The sequence below is a fragment of the Crocodylus siamensis genome, chromosome 1, assembly GCF_052110815.1.
Source record: "Crocodylus siamensis isolate JL-2025a chromosome 1, ASM5211081v1, whole genome shotgun sequence".
Classification (NCBI taxonomy): Eukaryota; Metazoa; Chordata; order Crocodylia; family Crocodylidae; genus Crocodylus; species Crocodylus siamensis.
This window is the reverse complement of record NC_143395.1, coordinates 256135810-256152489: the sequence shown is the minus strand read 5'-3', so window position 1 is coordinate 256152489 and position 16680 is coordinate 256135810. Positions and strand designations below refer to the sequence as shown.

The 16680-nt window shown below is 46.4% G+C and overlaps 1 protein-coding gene across 2 annotated transcripts in view; it reads right to left on the bottom strand.

The window, feature by feature from the left end:
• The window catches only part of SH3BGR (SH3 domain binding glutamate rich protein), a 66990-nt gene extending 57341 nt beyond the window's left edge, over positions 1-9649 (bottom strand). The window contains exon 1 of one of the 2 annotated variants that reach the window (XM_090060903.1): positions 9424-9649. In XM_090060903.1, coding sequence (XP_089917029.1) covers positions 9424-9468 — 45 coding nt within the window. In that variant the 5' untranslated portion in view covers positions 9469-9649. The remainder of the gene's footprint in view (positions 1-9423) is intronic. The other variant, XM_090060893.1, reaches the window with a different exon arrangement.
• Positions 9650-16680: the final 7031 nt, after the last annotated feature.

The window sequence follows — 16680 nt, the reverse complement described above, 5'->3', positions numbered from 1 at the left end:
GAAGCCCAACAGGGAGCATTACACACTCTCAGGTAATATGAACATGTTTATAGCCTGTTTCACCACTGCTTATGCACGCTTAGAGTTGTACGAGCTGCTAGACAGATTGCAAGACCGGTATCTGTATCATGACACAGATTCCATGATATTTGTGAGCCATGACAGAGATTGGAACTCCTTGCTAGGTGATTATTTAGGTGAGCTCACCAGCAAAATTCCATCAGATGAACACATCAAGGAGCTTGTCGGCCAGTCTAGAAACCTATCGGTACAAACTGTCTGGGGTGAAGGATTGCTTGAAGGTCAAAGGGATTATGGCTATACATACTTTCTATGGGTTGAAGTGTGGATACATCCCCCTTTTAGCTATTTAATTGCAGACATATAGCCTATCAAAGTCTGTAGGTACTAACATGTCATTATTTCATTTCAAAGAAATAACAGTTCTGAGACAGACATGAAAAATTTCTGGAGGGGGTGTGTGTAAGTACACACTGGGGAGTTAAGAAAATGACTTTACCAATCATCTTCTATCCTTATTCAAGTCACTTACACTTTTTAAAGTGTATGATTTTGCCCACATCCATGCCACTTTTTGGTACTGCCATCATCAGTCAGCAATTTCATATTATCTTACTTCTCCATGAACCATGTTCTATACTCATGTATACCCACATACATTCTACAGTCATGTATATTTCTTAATACTACTTTCACTCTATCTGCACCACTATGTTCCAACTACAGCCCAGCAGTCAAATATAAATTTAGCCTCTCCCATGCCTTCATCCAATTAATTACAACAAAGATTAGATATACCACCTACTCTATTCAGCCATGCCCATCCAGCACTTCTTCCAATTCCTGCAGTAGAAGCCATTTGCACCAGTTTTAATATAATTGTTTCCTTTAAAGACATTTTCAACCCCAGTTCTTATCAGTCTTGAGCTTGTGTTTTCAGAAAAATCTGTAATACCGGGAAAAAAATCTATGTTTTGGAAAAGATGTGTTAATCCTGCAGGCCTAATCATCAGTGGTCTGGGTTTTCCGTTTCCAATGGAAAAACAGAGAAAACCATGGATTTCCCACCTTTTAGCAAAAAACCTGGGGATTTCCCACTTTCGCAAAGAGCTATGCAGGCTGGCAGAGTTCCAGCCTGCAAGAGCTAATTGGAAAAAGGGCAAGAAAGCCTCCAGCCCTGCCTGGAGGGGACGGGCGAGAGGGAAGGGTGGGGCCTGAGGCTCTCACTCACCCAAGGCTTGTATCAGGCACACTTTCCTTCCTGGAGCCTGTGATGTCAGTGCAGCTTGGAGGGCTTGGAGGATATGGGGTAGGGCTGGGGAGGGAAGCTGGCTGTGGGGCTGAGCTGGCTGTGGGGGAAGCTAGCTGTGGGAAACTGGCTGGGTGCTGAGGGAACTGGGAGGTGTTAGGGGAAGACATGGAGTGCCCGCCAATGTGGACCCAGAGCAGTGAAGTATGAGGCATGGAGCCTCCTCAGGCCAATAGTGCTGCTCCAGGTCCATGTGCCACCGGCCAGGCAGGCACTTCATATGGGGCTTTCCCCAACACCTCACCCTCCCTCAGCCCCCAGCCAGTTTCCAACAGGAGTTTCTCTGGAAGACACACACGCACACCCCATCAGGTAAGAGGAAGGGCAAGGGAAAGGGCTGGGATGGCCAGATGGAGAATGGGGAGGGTCTCTGTGCCTGCTTCCAGGTGCAGGTCCAGGGGGACAAGGGCAGTGGTGCCCCTCTGTGGGCTGCACACATGCTGCCCAGCCAGACAGGGAGGGCAGTTTACACACCGTGTCTGCCATTGCCCCACGCTGCACTGCTGCATCGCTTTGCCATAGCCAGTCACACATGTGGCTCTGTGGGCAAGCAGCATGGGGCACAGCAGCAGTAGTGTGGGGGGGGGGGTGGCAGTGGCAGCCACCATGTGTGAGCACTTCCCCCCCATCAGTGCCCTTCTGAGGGCCACACACGTGCTGCCTGGCTGGCCGGACTGGGGGGTAGGGACTCGCACACAGTGGCCGACAACGCCACCAATCTGTGCTGCCACTGCCGTGCCCCACGCCACTTCCCCACAGAGCCACATGTGCAACAGGCTATGGAAAAGCAGTGTGGGGTGTGGCAGTAGCAATGGCAGTAGTGTGGGGCAGTGGCAGCCACCACGTGCAAGCCCCCTGCCTCCCATCCAGCCAGGCAGTGCGTGTGGGCCCACAGAAGGGCACTGCTGCCCTCACCCCCCCAGCCTTGATCCTGGGAGCTGGCACAGAGACACACTCCCCACCCCATTTTCAATCTCCCCCCCCAGCCCCTTCCCTTTCTTCTGCCCCACCCCTTTCCCCCACGCACACTTACCTACTGGGGGGTGGTGTACATGTGTCTGTGTCTATTTGTCTATGTCTGTGTCTGTGACTGTTCCTGCCTTTGTGGGGCTGGATGGCTGTTGTGGGGACAGTGAGAGGCATGAGCAGGGCTGGGGGGATGTTATGGTGGGACTGAGGGGCACCAGCAAGGCTTGGGGGGACACAACTGTGAGGGAGCCTTTAAATTTAATCATGAATTTTGGGGGTTTTATCAGAGAATTTGTAATTTTTTTATCAGGGAAAACCAGGATCCCTGGTTATCATATTCTAAATTTCCTAATTTCTTTCTAAATTCTCCATTCAATTTTACCTGGGTATGGTACTGTATGAACACTGAGTTATTATTATAAACAACAAATTAATTTGTCACATTTTTATAAAGAAGCCATTATTATGGTATAAGCAAAAAACAAATTGAAAAATCAGGACATGTTAAAAATTAAGCCAGAAAGCCAGAGAATCTACCATGGCAGACATGCCCTTAGGTACCTGGCTGACCAAAAGAATCTCTCAGCTGAACAATATTTAGAGAGAAAAATGCAATCGGACTTAACAATATATAGGACATATAGAATGTATCCACACTTGCAAAGTAGACTAATTAGTTCCACAGTAAAGTGTCACCATCTACACATGCACTGGTATTAGGGCACAATATGCTAATTAACTCTGTTGTAAAATGGTATTGTTGGGGACAGTACTATCTTACAGCAGAGTGATTTACTGCACTGAAATGCATGTGTAGATGGTTAGTGGGCAGGGGCCAGACTCCTGCCTGCCACTTAGCCACACAGTTTGTGTCCCAGTCAGTCCCCTCCACTGCCTAACACCACCATCCCCCAAAGCCTCCTGTCAGCAAGTTTACTCCAGCTCAAACTGCTCCAGAGTTTATTGCATCACCTTAATTGCACGTGTAGATGCATCTACAGAGAGAGGCCCAGAATAGTCAGGCACAGCAGAGCCTTTCTGGTAAGCTGTGTTTGACAGAATGGGAAATATTCAGATGTAGATGCTTAAAATTAGACAGACAGACAGAGAAACAGACAGACAGACAGACAATTCTCCCTGGAGATCAGTAGAGAGAAGGCTATTATTCCCATTTGACAGGGTTACATTCTACCATGCAGTCAGTACCATATACCTAAAAGATGAAGCCAGAATGTTTAAATAAATAACATCTATTGGGCACTTAAGAGCAATAGATGGTATTTAGCCATTTAAGTACCAGTGGCAGTTTCATTTATTGTGGAGTAAAACATTTTCCTCTGTGTCCATAATATCCATAGCCTATTTACTGTCCACTTGCCCCTGGGTGCCCAACAGCAAAAAAGGGCACCTAAATCAGCAAGTTTTTAGAAGCAGGATCATTAAAATTGGCAAAGTTGACTCAGTTTTTTAATATGATGCTACAAAGACAACCTGTTCCTGGCTGTGTGCTGACAGAGAATTGTTTATGTTTATTACAGCTTCTGTTGTTTGGCTCTGTGGGTGGTGACAGACATGCAGCTCCCCACTGTAACTCATGGCACTTTATAGAAAGCACCATGATTTAGCAACCCCCCTCTGACCCAACAGATGTTCAGTGTTTGGTTGGGAAGGGGAGGATCAAGCTCCACTTTGGAGTCAATCCAGCAGAATGCAAACCCTGCCCCCTCTCCTCCCATCTCTGGTGCTGTCTGCAGGATGTGACAGGGGGAAGGCAGGGGAGAGAGCTCTGGTCTGGGCTTTTCCCAGCCTGCACTGAGGAGTGGGGAGGAGGCATGGATTGGAGGTGTCCTAAGGTGGGAAGGAGGGCAAACAGGAGTTAATGTTTGTCCCCTCCTCATGCACAGAGACAAACAGAAGTTAATGAAGGAGCTTCACTTTGGAGCACATTCATATGAACTTTCATTAAATGAGGGTTAATTTGTCATGCCATCAAGCACTTTTAAAGCAATCTGCAGATGTACACTTCTGTCAGGGCATGGCTGTAGAGCACTTTCAAGGGGCCAATCATGCAACAAATATCACTTCTGTCCATGCCCTAAATGGTAAGAAGTGTTTCCCTCACTATTTGAAATATGAACTCCAGTCTTCCTATGGACAAATCCATCCTCTTGTTTTTCCCCAGTGTCAGTTCTCTGGTGTTTCAGACAGAACAAGAGAAGACAATGGTTCTATATTCAGTACATTCTTATTAAATGAGTGAGTGAAGTGAAAATATGTCTATAGGTTCAGTGCTGAATAGAAAATTTTGATTGCCCTCACCTGGCTAGAATCCTACTTGTGACCTCTTCTCCTTCTCCCCTGCTCCCAGGGACTAGACCAGAGGTCAGCAATGTTTTTGGGCAGAGTGCCAAAAATACCCACAACCTTGACTTGTAAGATGTTGGTGTGCTGGGGCAGATTGCAGGGAAGCTGTGAGGGGCCTGATCCTTGTTGTGGCAGTACAGCCCTGGCCCCTTCCCCACCATCCACCAAGCAAAATGACTTTGCGTGTGACGCTCTGGCACCCATGCCAGGGGTTGCTCACTCCTGGACTAGACAGCTATATTAACACATGCAGTTACAAACATATTCCCATAACATTTACATACTATCAAAGCATAGCAGAGAGCTAAATAATGTAATCAAGAAAGAGTCGTAACACTTTAAAGATCTGGTGCACATCGGTTATTTAAGTGCCTAATTCCCATGGATTTCTATATTTTAAAAGATATTACCCTTCCTCTCTATTTGACATACAACCTCAAACCTAACTATGGAACAAATGCACCCTACTCCATCCTATGGGAGTTCCAAAACAGTCTAGCAGCTTGGCACATGGAGCATTGATTCATCTGGTTTTATCACTATAAATTGATTCTTTATAGGTAGGCGAGCACATAAAAAGATCAGACAAAAAGATTTCTGATGTCTCTTAACCATAAACAGCAGAAAAGATCAGCAGAAGTACAATCATTTTCTTACCTTAAGAAATGAAAATCCTCCTTATGATTTAAGATATGTTTTATTAAGTACACTATAAACTAGGAGGACATTATCCATGTCTAAACACATTCATGGATTGTTAGAAAATTACTTCAATTTTTATGACTCCTTTCATATAGATATATCTGTATAATAAAAGTAGGTGCTAATTCTCAGCTTTCCTTCATGAATAGTTCTGCAACAGCTGTATGTTTTTATTAGGAGACAGATAGTAAAAGATAAATCATTTAACATATATTATAAATTAGTGGGGGGGGTGGAAATATATGCAATAGAGTTAGCTCCAGAGTTACAGTGATTCACCTCATTTGAGAATCTGGTCCAAGGCATCAACATGCATTCAAGACTCAAACTGTATTTACTGCAGGAAAACTTTTAAGTCACTAACTAATTGCAAATATAGATCTACAGGATCATGTTTTAAACAATAGAGTTCTGTCAATTTACATCAAGTAAGGTAAGGACCATTTTGTTTTGAAACACAATAAAAACAAATAAGTATTTGATAATAAATGTAAATAGCCACATTTGAGAATGTATCTATGCTTTTAGGACACTTAGATTTTCAATTTAAATTCTTTGTGGGTGAAATTCACTGTAGTGCAGAGAAATGTAGTACAAGGGTGAAGCAAAATAAGGTTTTAGTTGGATTTATGTGATGAATGGGTTTTGCAATGCTTCTGTTCATGTTTTGAGTTTTACCTTGTGTGCATGAAAATCCAGTAAAGATGTATTAAAAGGAGACTTGCCATCCCTAATGTTCAAGGGTGACGTTACAATAATAATATAATTTATTAGAAAACTACTCAAGCTGAAAATTTTGTTATGGTGTAATTTAAGTTGCAGATAATACCTATATTCTTAGTGTACTAATTTTCAAGAACAGTGGAGTCAAAACATGTGTACACACCTTTAGTATGAAAAGCTCAGGAAGGGAAGAATTACATTTGTACTTGTCAAGCATTAGTGTATACATATGGTTGACATAGCGTTCATCTACTGCTAACATTTACTGAAGACTGAAATCCAAAAATGTAAAATCTATAATAGTCTATTCATTCCATCCAGGAAGAGCACACACCAACTGCAGATGCTTCCTCAGCCTGACGAAGGATTTTTAAACCTGAAAGGTTGCTGAGAAAAAAATGCCCAGCTATTTAAGTTGGTATAATAAAAGATATCAGATTCACTCAAAGAACCTTGTCTGCCTATGTCCTTAGACCAACACAGCTACAACCTACACCCCTGTAACAGCCAACTGACATTGGTGACATTTTTTAGCAAGAATAAATTGCTTTAGTAAGACTTTCATAGAATCATAGAATCATAGAAGTAGGGTCGGAAGGGACCTCGTACATCTTCAAGTCCGACCCCCCACCTGGGCGGGAGAAAAAAAAAAGGACTCAAATGAGTCCAGCTAGGTAGGCATCAAGCCTCTTCTTAAAGACCCTCAGGGTAGGAGCCAGCACCACTTCCTTTGGAAGTTGGTTCCAGATCCTAGCTGCCCTGACCGTGAAGTAGTTCTTTTGGATGTCTAATCTAAACCTACTCTCCAATAATTTGTGTCCATTATTCCTTGTCATGCCAGGGGGCACTAGGGGAAACAGCATCTCCCCAAAACCCTTCTGGTCCCCCCTAGTGAGTTTATAGACAGTCACCAGGTCCCCCCTCAGCCTTCTCTTGTGAAGGCTGAACAGGTTTAGGTCTCGCAGTCTTTCATTGTAGGGTGTGCCCTGTTGTCCCCGGATCATGCGGGTGGCCCTCCTCTGGACCCTCTCCATGTTGCCCACATCTCTCCTGAAATGGGGTGCACAGCACTGGACGCAGTACTCCAGCTGTGGCCTGACCAGTGTTACGTAGAGGGGGAGGATCACCACCCTGGCTCTGCTTGAGATGCATCTGTGGATGTACAACAAGGTGCGGTTAGCCCTGCCAACCGTGACCTCGCATTGTTGACCCATGTTCATCTTGGAGTCAATAATGACTCCAAGATCCCTTTCTGCCTCCGTGCTCTCAAGAAAGGAGTTTCCCATCTTGTAAGTGTGCTGCTGGTTTCTACTGCCTAAGTGCAGCACCCTGCACTTGTCAGTATTGAAACGCATCCTGTTTATGTTAGCCCACTCCTGTAACCTATCCAGATCTTGCTGCAATCTTTCCCTCCCTACTAGAGTGCTCACCTCACCCCAAATTTTGCTATCATCAGTGAATTTAAACAGGTTGCATTTCACCCCGTCGTCCAAATCACTGATGAAGAAATTGAATTAAACAGGTCCAAAACATCTGGATTATGTGCATATACAATTTACTGTTTAGCATTTTCTGTATCAGCATTTCTCAACCTGTGGATCACAACCCAAAAGTGGGTTGCAAGAATATATGAAAGAGTCGTGAGCAAACTTTAAAAATGGATCAACAAACATTAAAAAATGGATTCTCCTTTAAAGGAGAAAAATGTGGGCAACCATGGCTTTTGCCTTGCAGGCTGGCAGGGTTCCAGCCTGCGAGGGGCTGCATGGGGCCCCCATGTCCCACACACCCACGCCCTGCCCCACACACTGGAAGTGAGGGGCACTGAGTCAGGACTGGCCACTGATGTTTACAAATGGGTCCTGGTACAAAAAAGGTTGAGAACTACTGCTCTATACATCCTCTTCAGTGTCTTCCAACATGGAGAGGCATTTGCTATAACTGCCAGCTAGAGGATTAAGATTCTAATTTAGCAAAGCATCTGAAGATGCTTAATTCTAAACTTATGAGTAGTCCCCTTGATATCAATTTAAGTACACAATTAAGTGTTTTGTGGAACAGGGTCCTTATGCCTTGAGCCTAAGCCATAGGGGTTCATTCTGAGTTCAGTGTCAGATTCATTCCTTGGAATGACCAAAAATGACAGCCATTACACACATTAGAAAACTCTGCAGAGTGACTTCAGTCATCCTTGCAACCTTTCACTGGGGATAGCTGATTGGAAATAAAGGTAGGTACAAATCACCTTACATAAGAACATGGTACGTTTGTATATGGTAGGCAAATAACACTTTTATAGTTAAAATTAAAAGGTTGGCAAAAGAGGTCTAAAATGACTGCAGTAATTAAGGAATTTTAACCTAATAAAAAACCATTGCTAACCAAAGTTAGTAAGAGTTTTGCAGTTTCTTTGTTATGGCCTGATTTCAGTTTAGTGAGGGCTCTTCTTAGATCATTTATGAAGGACAGCGGCTCTCCAGCTTTTCCAGAGCTTTAAACTCTGGAAGTTTCTTAAGGAGGTGGTGTTGGTGTCAGAGAACTAGAGATGTAGTTACAGTTATGTGCCTGCACCAGCCAGTTTGTTTAATAGTGTCACTGTGACTGAGTGCTTGCCAAGGCAAAGCTGCAATGTGAGCTCCTCTGGGAACTGGATATAAAAGGAAACAGTCCTTTCCCAGTTTCCACCTCCTGTGGACTTCCAGCCCTCTCTTCTGTTCACATGCCCTTTCTTTCAGCCAGTGCACTGGGCTGACAATTGCAGCAGCAAGCTTCAAAACTAAAAATCCTCAGTATAGCAAAACAAGAGACAAAAAGGAGGTGGGAGCAGAGGGAGGAGATAATCATTAGGAATCCTCTGTACAAATTATTTGTGCTTTAGTTCCAGCTCTTTCCTGAAAATACCACTCCTAGGCAACACTGTTACATTCCTACAAAGTCACAGAGTATTTCTCAAAAAATAATTTACATAATTTCTACTGTAAATAGCTTAGTTAAATATTTTGTGGGAATACTGTAACCCCTCCCTCTATGCACATATGTTGTATAAATAGTTTGCAAATAGTTTTAAAGTGTGCAGTTGACATGACATGTTATACATAAATATATTAAGTATAATTAGAAATTAGATACAAACAGGCCACATTAATAGTAATTCTCTGCATGCTGAGACACTTGCAAGAATTAGCCAGCAGACACAAGAGTAAAGACCTCTCGGTGTCTTTTGCATGTTAAGGTCCAGACTATCCTGGTAACTAGCCCATATATAGATAAATGTTAATTCACAAAACATATTGTTCCTAAGTGAGGATTAAACATACATTAAATGAGACACCTACCGCTGTAGAGCCACAAATGGTGGCTACAAAGACTTTGATCACCATTCTGGCAACAATACAAATGAATCCGTGGAACAAACAAGTTTGTTATCAACAAGTCACTGGAGCCGTGAAAGTAATCCTAATATGCAGGAGCTTCTAGGGTAGCCAGAATCCCAAATGAATCCCCCTTTTACACCTCTCTAATGAGTTCAGCCTTTCCCACCCACTGATACCATGGGTTTCCCTACTTCATTGGCTCTTAGGTATTTTGGGAGTCTAGAGGCCAGTAAAGGATTGGTTGGTAAAAGTATCCATAGCAGGGGGATTTGCACCTGCCTCTGGCCTCATCACTTTAGATTGACCGGGTGACAGTCCATAAAAGGCAAGGGAAAGTGGTGCACCAATCAGACAAGGCAAGAGAAGTGTTTTGGGAGAAAGGAAAGGGATCTCAGTGCTAGACCTTCTCACAAAGCAGCAGGACAATGTTTAAAATTGTGTCAGCACTTTCATATCAGCTCCTTGTATGTAGGGGGCCACACCCTCTCTCTCTGACCTAAATAAGAGCTTGATTTGAAAATCATGCATAGGGTTTGAAAACAACAGTAGTGGAGATTAGCCTGTACTAAGCTGAAGCTCCAAATATCCTGAGCTTTGAGGAATTCAGATCACATGCCATGCTTCCTGACTCTGGCTCTCCGCTGAGATATATGTTATGCATTATTTTTTGGAGCGAGATTTGAATGATTTTATGCATGAGACCCTAAAACAGAATGTTATTGTGTTCTACATGGCCAGTGAAAATCTCCCCCTAGTCTTTGTTAGAGAGGAGCTATGTTTTTTCTTTGTAAAAATATTTCCTCCCTCTGAAGAGTGCAGGGTGCTAAGTTTCCACCTGATGCTGTCTGACGGAGTGGGACTGCTTATTTCTTAGCTTTTGGGAAACTTTCAGAAGGAAAGTTACTTTACCAATGTAAAATTTTATCTTATCACTAAACTGGAAGGGCCAAATTAGATTCTGGTATAAATGTGCTTGACACCATACGTGAATTTGGCCTGAAGAATGTAGGTCTCAATTCCGGACATCATTTTTAATACATGTGTAACTTTTTACACCTAAAAAGATTCTGAGGAAGACCTCAGAATCTAATCCCATAACAAATGCAAACATAATGTTCATTACTGCTGACTTTAACAGGGAAATATTCACAGTAGTAAGCAATCTGATTAGGAGTAAGTTGTTATTTATCCACTGTCCAGTTTTAAAGATGCTGTGGTATGTTGTGTGAACAATAATTTAAATCCTTAACAGAAATCCCCCCCAAATTTGCGAAAAGCACTGAAATAGCTATTTTAAAGCACTCTAAATATTTCTCAGTTCATTCTTCTCCAAGATGGAAGCAAAAGACAGTCAAGAAATAAAAGAAGTCATAGTTTCATAGTTGGTAGGGTCGGAAGGGACCTGAGGAGATCATCTAATCCGACCCCCTGCCATGGCAGAAAAGAGTGCTGGGGTCAAACGACCCTGGCAAGGTGTACATCTAGCCTCCTCTCAAAGACCCCCAGGGTAGGAGCCTGCACCACTTCTCTTGGAAGTTGGTTCCAGATCCTAGCTGCCCTGACTGTGAAGTAGCACCTCCTGATACCTAGCCTAAATCTACCCTCTGCCAGCTTGCGACCGACTCCTGGTAGTGCTCGGGGGAACAGGGACTCCCCCAGTGCCTGCTGGTCCTCTCTGACTAGTTCGTAACAAGCCACTAGATCCCCCCTCAGCCTTCTCTTGTGGAGGCTGAACAGGTTTCTGTAGCCTCTCCTTGTAGGGCCTGCCCTGCTGCCCCCTGATCATGCAAGTGGCCCTCCTCTGGACCCTCTCCACATTGTCCACTTCCCTCCTGAAGTGTGGGGCCCAGAACTGGATGCAGTACTCCAGCTGCGGCCTGACCAGTGTCACATAGAGGGGGAGGATCACCTCCTTGGACTTGCTTGAGATGCAACTGTGGATGCATGACCTCCCCTGCTGGCCCCTCGTGGACATGCGCCAAAATAATTCTCTCAAAAAGCTTACCCAGGATCGAGGTAAGACTAACTGGCCAATAGTTTCCCAGGTCCTCCTTCCTCCCTTTTTTGAAGATGAGAACCACATTAGCCCTCTTCCAGTCCTCTGGCACCACACCAGAGCACCACAAGTGCTCGTACAACCATGCCAGGGGGTCCCGCAATGACCTCAGCTGATTTGAATACATCCAGTCCTTCCAGAAGTTCCTTCACTAGATCCTCACTTATCCCTGGCCTCGGTGCGCCTCCCCTGGAGCCTGAGCGGGGCCCAGTGGGGAGGCTGATCCGGTCCCTGCTCAGGAAATGGAGGCAAAGAAGTCGTTAAATAGGTTAGCTTTGTCATCTGGTGTGACAACCAAATTTCCTAGTGTATCTTGCAGGGGCCCCACATAACCTGGTACCTTCTTTTTGCCCTCTATGTAGCTGTGCATCTCCTGGGTTAAATGGAGGTCCTGCATTTTGGCTAGGAACGTATGTGAGCGGTCTTCTTGTTGTCCTTGATCTGGGAAGCTAGTCTTAGTTCCATCTCCACCTTGGCCTTCCTATCTACCCCCATGCATCCCCAAGCAACCACAGTATAGTCATCCCTGGTGATGGTCCCTCCCTTCCATTGGGTGTACGCCCCCCTTTTAGCTGGAAGACATTCCCAGATGCTTTTGGTGAGCCATGGGGGCTTTTGAGCCCTCCTGCTCCCTTTGATCCATGTTGGGATTACCACCCATAGGGCTTGAAGGATCATCTCCTTAAGGAACAACCACTCTTCTTGGACACCTGGCTCCCCTCCCCTCCGGGACCTCAGTGCTTCCCCGACTATTCTCCTTACCTCATTGAAATCCACCCTCCTGAAGTCCAGGGCTGCTGCCATGCTGCAGGCCTTTGCCACCTTGTGCTGGATGGTGAATTCTGGCAGGTGATGATCACTGTCGCCCAGGTGGTCGAGCACCCGCAGCTCCCTCACCAGGTTGTCACTCGTGGCCAGCACCAGGTCCACCACGCTTCTCCCCTGGTGGGGCTGTGCATCTCCTGGGTTAGATGGAGGTCCTGCATTTTGGCTAGGAACATATGTGAGCGGTCAGACCTGGCTGACTGCTCTTCCCAGCAGATGTCTGGAAAGTTCAGGTCTCCCATGATGACCACATCATTTGACCTAACTACCTTCGTGAGTTGACTTAAGAATTTCTGGTTTAGCTCTTCCCCTTGGTTGGATAGTCTGTAGTAGACCCCCACCATTAAGTCTCTTTCCCCTCAACTGCCTTGTATTCTAACCCAGAGCACTTCAGTGTGCCCCTCCTCTGACTCTGTGCTACTTGATGAGGATGTGTATTCCTCCTTAATGTAGAGTACCACACCCCCGCCTTTCCTCCCTGTCCTGTCCCTCCTGTACAGCCTATAGCCCTTAATATTCACCACCCAGTCATGCGTTGGGTCCCACCACTTTTCAGTGATCCCCATTATGTCTGGGTTGGTGTCAGCTAGCAAGAGGGTAAGTTCCTCCTGCTTGTTTCCCATACTACGAGCTTTCATGTAGAGGCATTTGAGGCCTCCTGAGGATGTGTGCACTGGCCCCCTAATCTCAGCATTGCCCTGGCCCCTGTTGCTTACCTGTGTGTATGTTCCGCTCGTCGGTCTAGGCTGGGCTGTACTTGTGAGTGCTGCTTGGTTTAGCAGTCCAAGGCTTCCTCCTCCCTCATCTTCTCCTTCCCCCAACGAGCCTAGTTTAAAGCACACCAGAGGAGATCTGCCAACCTAGAAGAGAACACACACTTACCTCTAGGGGAAAGGTGAAGCCCATCCCATCCGAGCATGTCTCTTGTCGTGATGTGTGGGTCGTTGTCAAGGAAGCCAAAGCCCACCTCAAAACCAGTCAGGGGTCCCACAATGACCTCTGCGAATTCCCCCAGCACTCTGGGCTGGAGATCATCAGGACCAGCTGATTTAAATACGTCCAGTCCCTCCAGAAGTTCCCTGACTAGATCCTCACTGACCCTAGGCCTGGGTGTGCCTCCTCTGAGTCCTGTGGGGGCCCCGGGGGGGGGGGGGGAGCGATGCCCCAGTCCCTGCTCAGAAAAAGTCAGATTGCTTTAAATACATTTCAATTGGTAAATTTCTCCAACACTAAATTTGTAACTGAGTCAAACATTGTACTTCATGCTAAACTTTTTTATACAAGCTTTGATCCAGTAGAACATTTTATTTTTTTACTTACCAGTAATTCAACCCAAATAACTTTAGCTATTTTAGAACTATCATTATTATTATTTACTGATTTGCCTTTCTTTCTACAAAATGTTTTGAAGAACTGGAACTCAGAAACCCCCTCCTTTAACTGTTTATTACAAGGCACAGTGTTTTATAAATACAACACAATAGTAAACATGTGCAGGATCCAGCCCTGAAAGCATCTATGGCACCATGCAGGATACGGATGAAACATGATAAATAATAGCACATTAGTCATTTGTATTATAGAAATAATAGAAAAGTAGCATTGGAAGGGACCTTTAGAGGTCATCTAGTCCAACCCCCTTTCTGATGTAAGATCCAAACCACCTTATTTGTATCCATGATCTAACCCATTGGTGCTCAACCTTTTTGCCCTGTGACCTCAGTGGGTCCGTGGGCAGGATTCTGCCAGTGTGCCCAATGTGGTGTGCAGCAAGGCCTGATCAGGCTGTGTGGAGGGGGGTAGAGGGCAGCCCGTCTCCATCCAGGTATGTAGAAGAAGAAGGGGTTGGCTAGGCCCCTGAAATGGCTGAGGGAGCTGGGGATGTGGCCTAACTCTGACCCAGCTACACAGAGCTTGGGAATAGGGCAGTAAAGGAGGGGTGGCAGTATGAATTGCCACTAATCCCCCACTGCCATATTTTCTGACCTGGGAGAGCCCTGTGGGCTGGACACCACAGCTCCATGGGCTGCATTTGGCCTGCAGGCCAGGGGTTGAGCACCTCTGGTCTAACCTACTGACAAAACTACATGGTAAGAGAAGCATGGCCCTAGAGCACCTCAACCTTTCTAGACTCAGGGAGCACCCCCCAGTAGGCTGGAGGACCTGCTCAGAAACCAGCTTGTGAGTTTTCACCTTTTTTTCACTATGGAAAAACAGCAGAGCAAATCTACTGGTGCAAAAAACCAGAGCTACAAGACAGAACGGTTTAACACTGGGGTGCCCAAACGCTAGCCTGTGGGCCAGATCTGGCCCCTGGTGCCAGGTTGTCTAACCTGTGGGGAGCCACATGAACCATGGCCTGTGTGCGTGTGCACAGGGCAGCCTTGGCCCCAATCCTGGCACATAGGGACAACTAGGGGTAGCACTGGGCCCAATCGTGGTATCAGGAGGCCAACCCAGCAAGCACGCCAGCCTGGTCTCATTCACTTGGTCCAAAACATTGAGCCCCCTCCTTCATTTCATGGCGTAGCTTCCTATTGGAAACTTCCAAGCTTATCCTGTGACCCACGTTTCTGCATCCAAAGGTGCTGACATTGCATAGCAGAGGTGGCAGCACTAGGGTGGTGTGATGGGGCAACTGCCCTGGACACTGACTTGAGGGGAGGCACAAAAAAAAAAAATCAAGGGACCTGCTGCTGTGATTGCAGAAGTCACCATTTCTGCTTTGCCCCAGGGCTCCCAGCCGCTGTCCCTGTGCAGCTGCATCCTGCAAGTGCTCCCAAGGCACCCTGAGGTGCCACAGCCCCCTGGCTGAGAAGCAAGAGTCTATGCCTCAAATCCCCATATGGGGAGACACCAAGCTGGGACAGCAGGTTCTACCCCTAGCTTGGGAACGGCGCGCATGCGCACCAGGACCCCATCTCTGGCACGGCAAGGGGCTCGACCAGATTCCCTGTTGAGGCGAGTTCCTTCGTGCTGGGGGGGGAGGGGGAGCGTCGCTGCATGCAATTGGCTGACATCCGTGACGTCACCGCCTCCAAGAGGGAGGGGGCGTGGCGGAACATCAGGGAACCAACCCTGGAGTTCTGGCCATCAGCGTGGGACTACAAGTCCCAGGATGCTCCGCGCCAGCCCAGCGGCTGGTTCCCATAGCAACGGAACAACGGCGGCGCGCCGACAACGGCCAAGGGCGGCGCTCAGGGTAACCAATGCTTCGAGGGTGGGCACGAAAGGACGCCAGATTTTCTGCGGTGGGGAGGAGGAGGGGTAGGGTGATGAGGGGAACTGCCACGAGCTCCCGCTCAGACATCCCCGCCCCCCTCCTCCGGGGTCCCTGGGGCAGGAGGGAGCGTGTCCGCCATTTTTGTTGCGTCCTCTTTCTGGGCGTGCTCACAAAAGCTTCACTGCAACCTCTGTAGGGCCAGAGATGGCTTGGGGGTCCTGCGTAGCTCGTGGGGAGGGCTGGGCTCCAGTGCCGCCGGCGTGAGCAGGCAAACCGATATCTTTTGGTCAAGCTGGTATCTTTTATTCAGACCAACTCAGTTGGAAAATGTATTCTTTGTAAGCTTTGGAGCACAATCCCCCTTTATCAGGCAGTGTCTGCTGTTGCTTTTGGTATTGTGTCAGGAAGAAAGACTGTTGGGGGAAACACCCTGTTTGGTGAAAGTTGCTGTTTTCTGAAAAACTCCAGAAAGGTCATTTTCCTTGAAAATGGGAGGGGTGGGGGGAAGATGACACACGGATGGACAGAAGTTTAGGGCTGGAAGGAACCTTGTGAGATCATGAGGTCCAGCCCCCCTGCTCTGGGGAGGAAGGACTGCTGGGGCCAATAACCCTTGCTCCTGGATTTCCCCTTTTCAAATGAAACATAGCTACATTTGGGGGAACAAGAGCTTAAGGATTAGTCAAATCCTCATTAATCTGCAAATGTCTTAGTTTGGTGGAAAAGTTTATCCTTTTATCCTCACTGGCTGTGTCTACAGGAGGCGCTGACTGCAGTAGCTCACTACTACTGCGCAATAGTGTCACCAAACAGCTTTTTGGTGACACCAACTTTGCACAATAGCTCATTATGACTGCACACTAGTGTTGTGTGGCATGAAGCCTGACACAATCCTACTGTGCAGTCCTAACAAGCTATTATGCAGTCAGCGTCACCAGAAAGCCATTTGGGGATGCTACTGTGCAGTAACTCATTAGTGAACAGTCATTTAGTTCTTACATATGCTAGTATTAAATGACTGCTTAGTAACAACTTCACTCAGAGTCTTGTCCAGATGCTGCCATTATCCCCTCACTCATTTAGGTGTTATACCTCTTCTGTAATGACCCAGTTG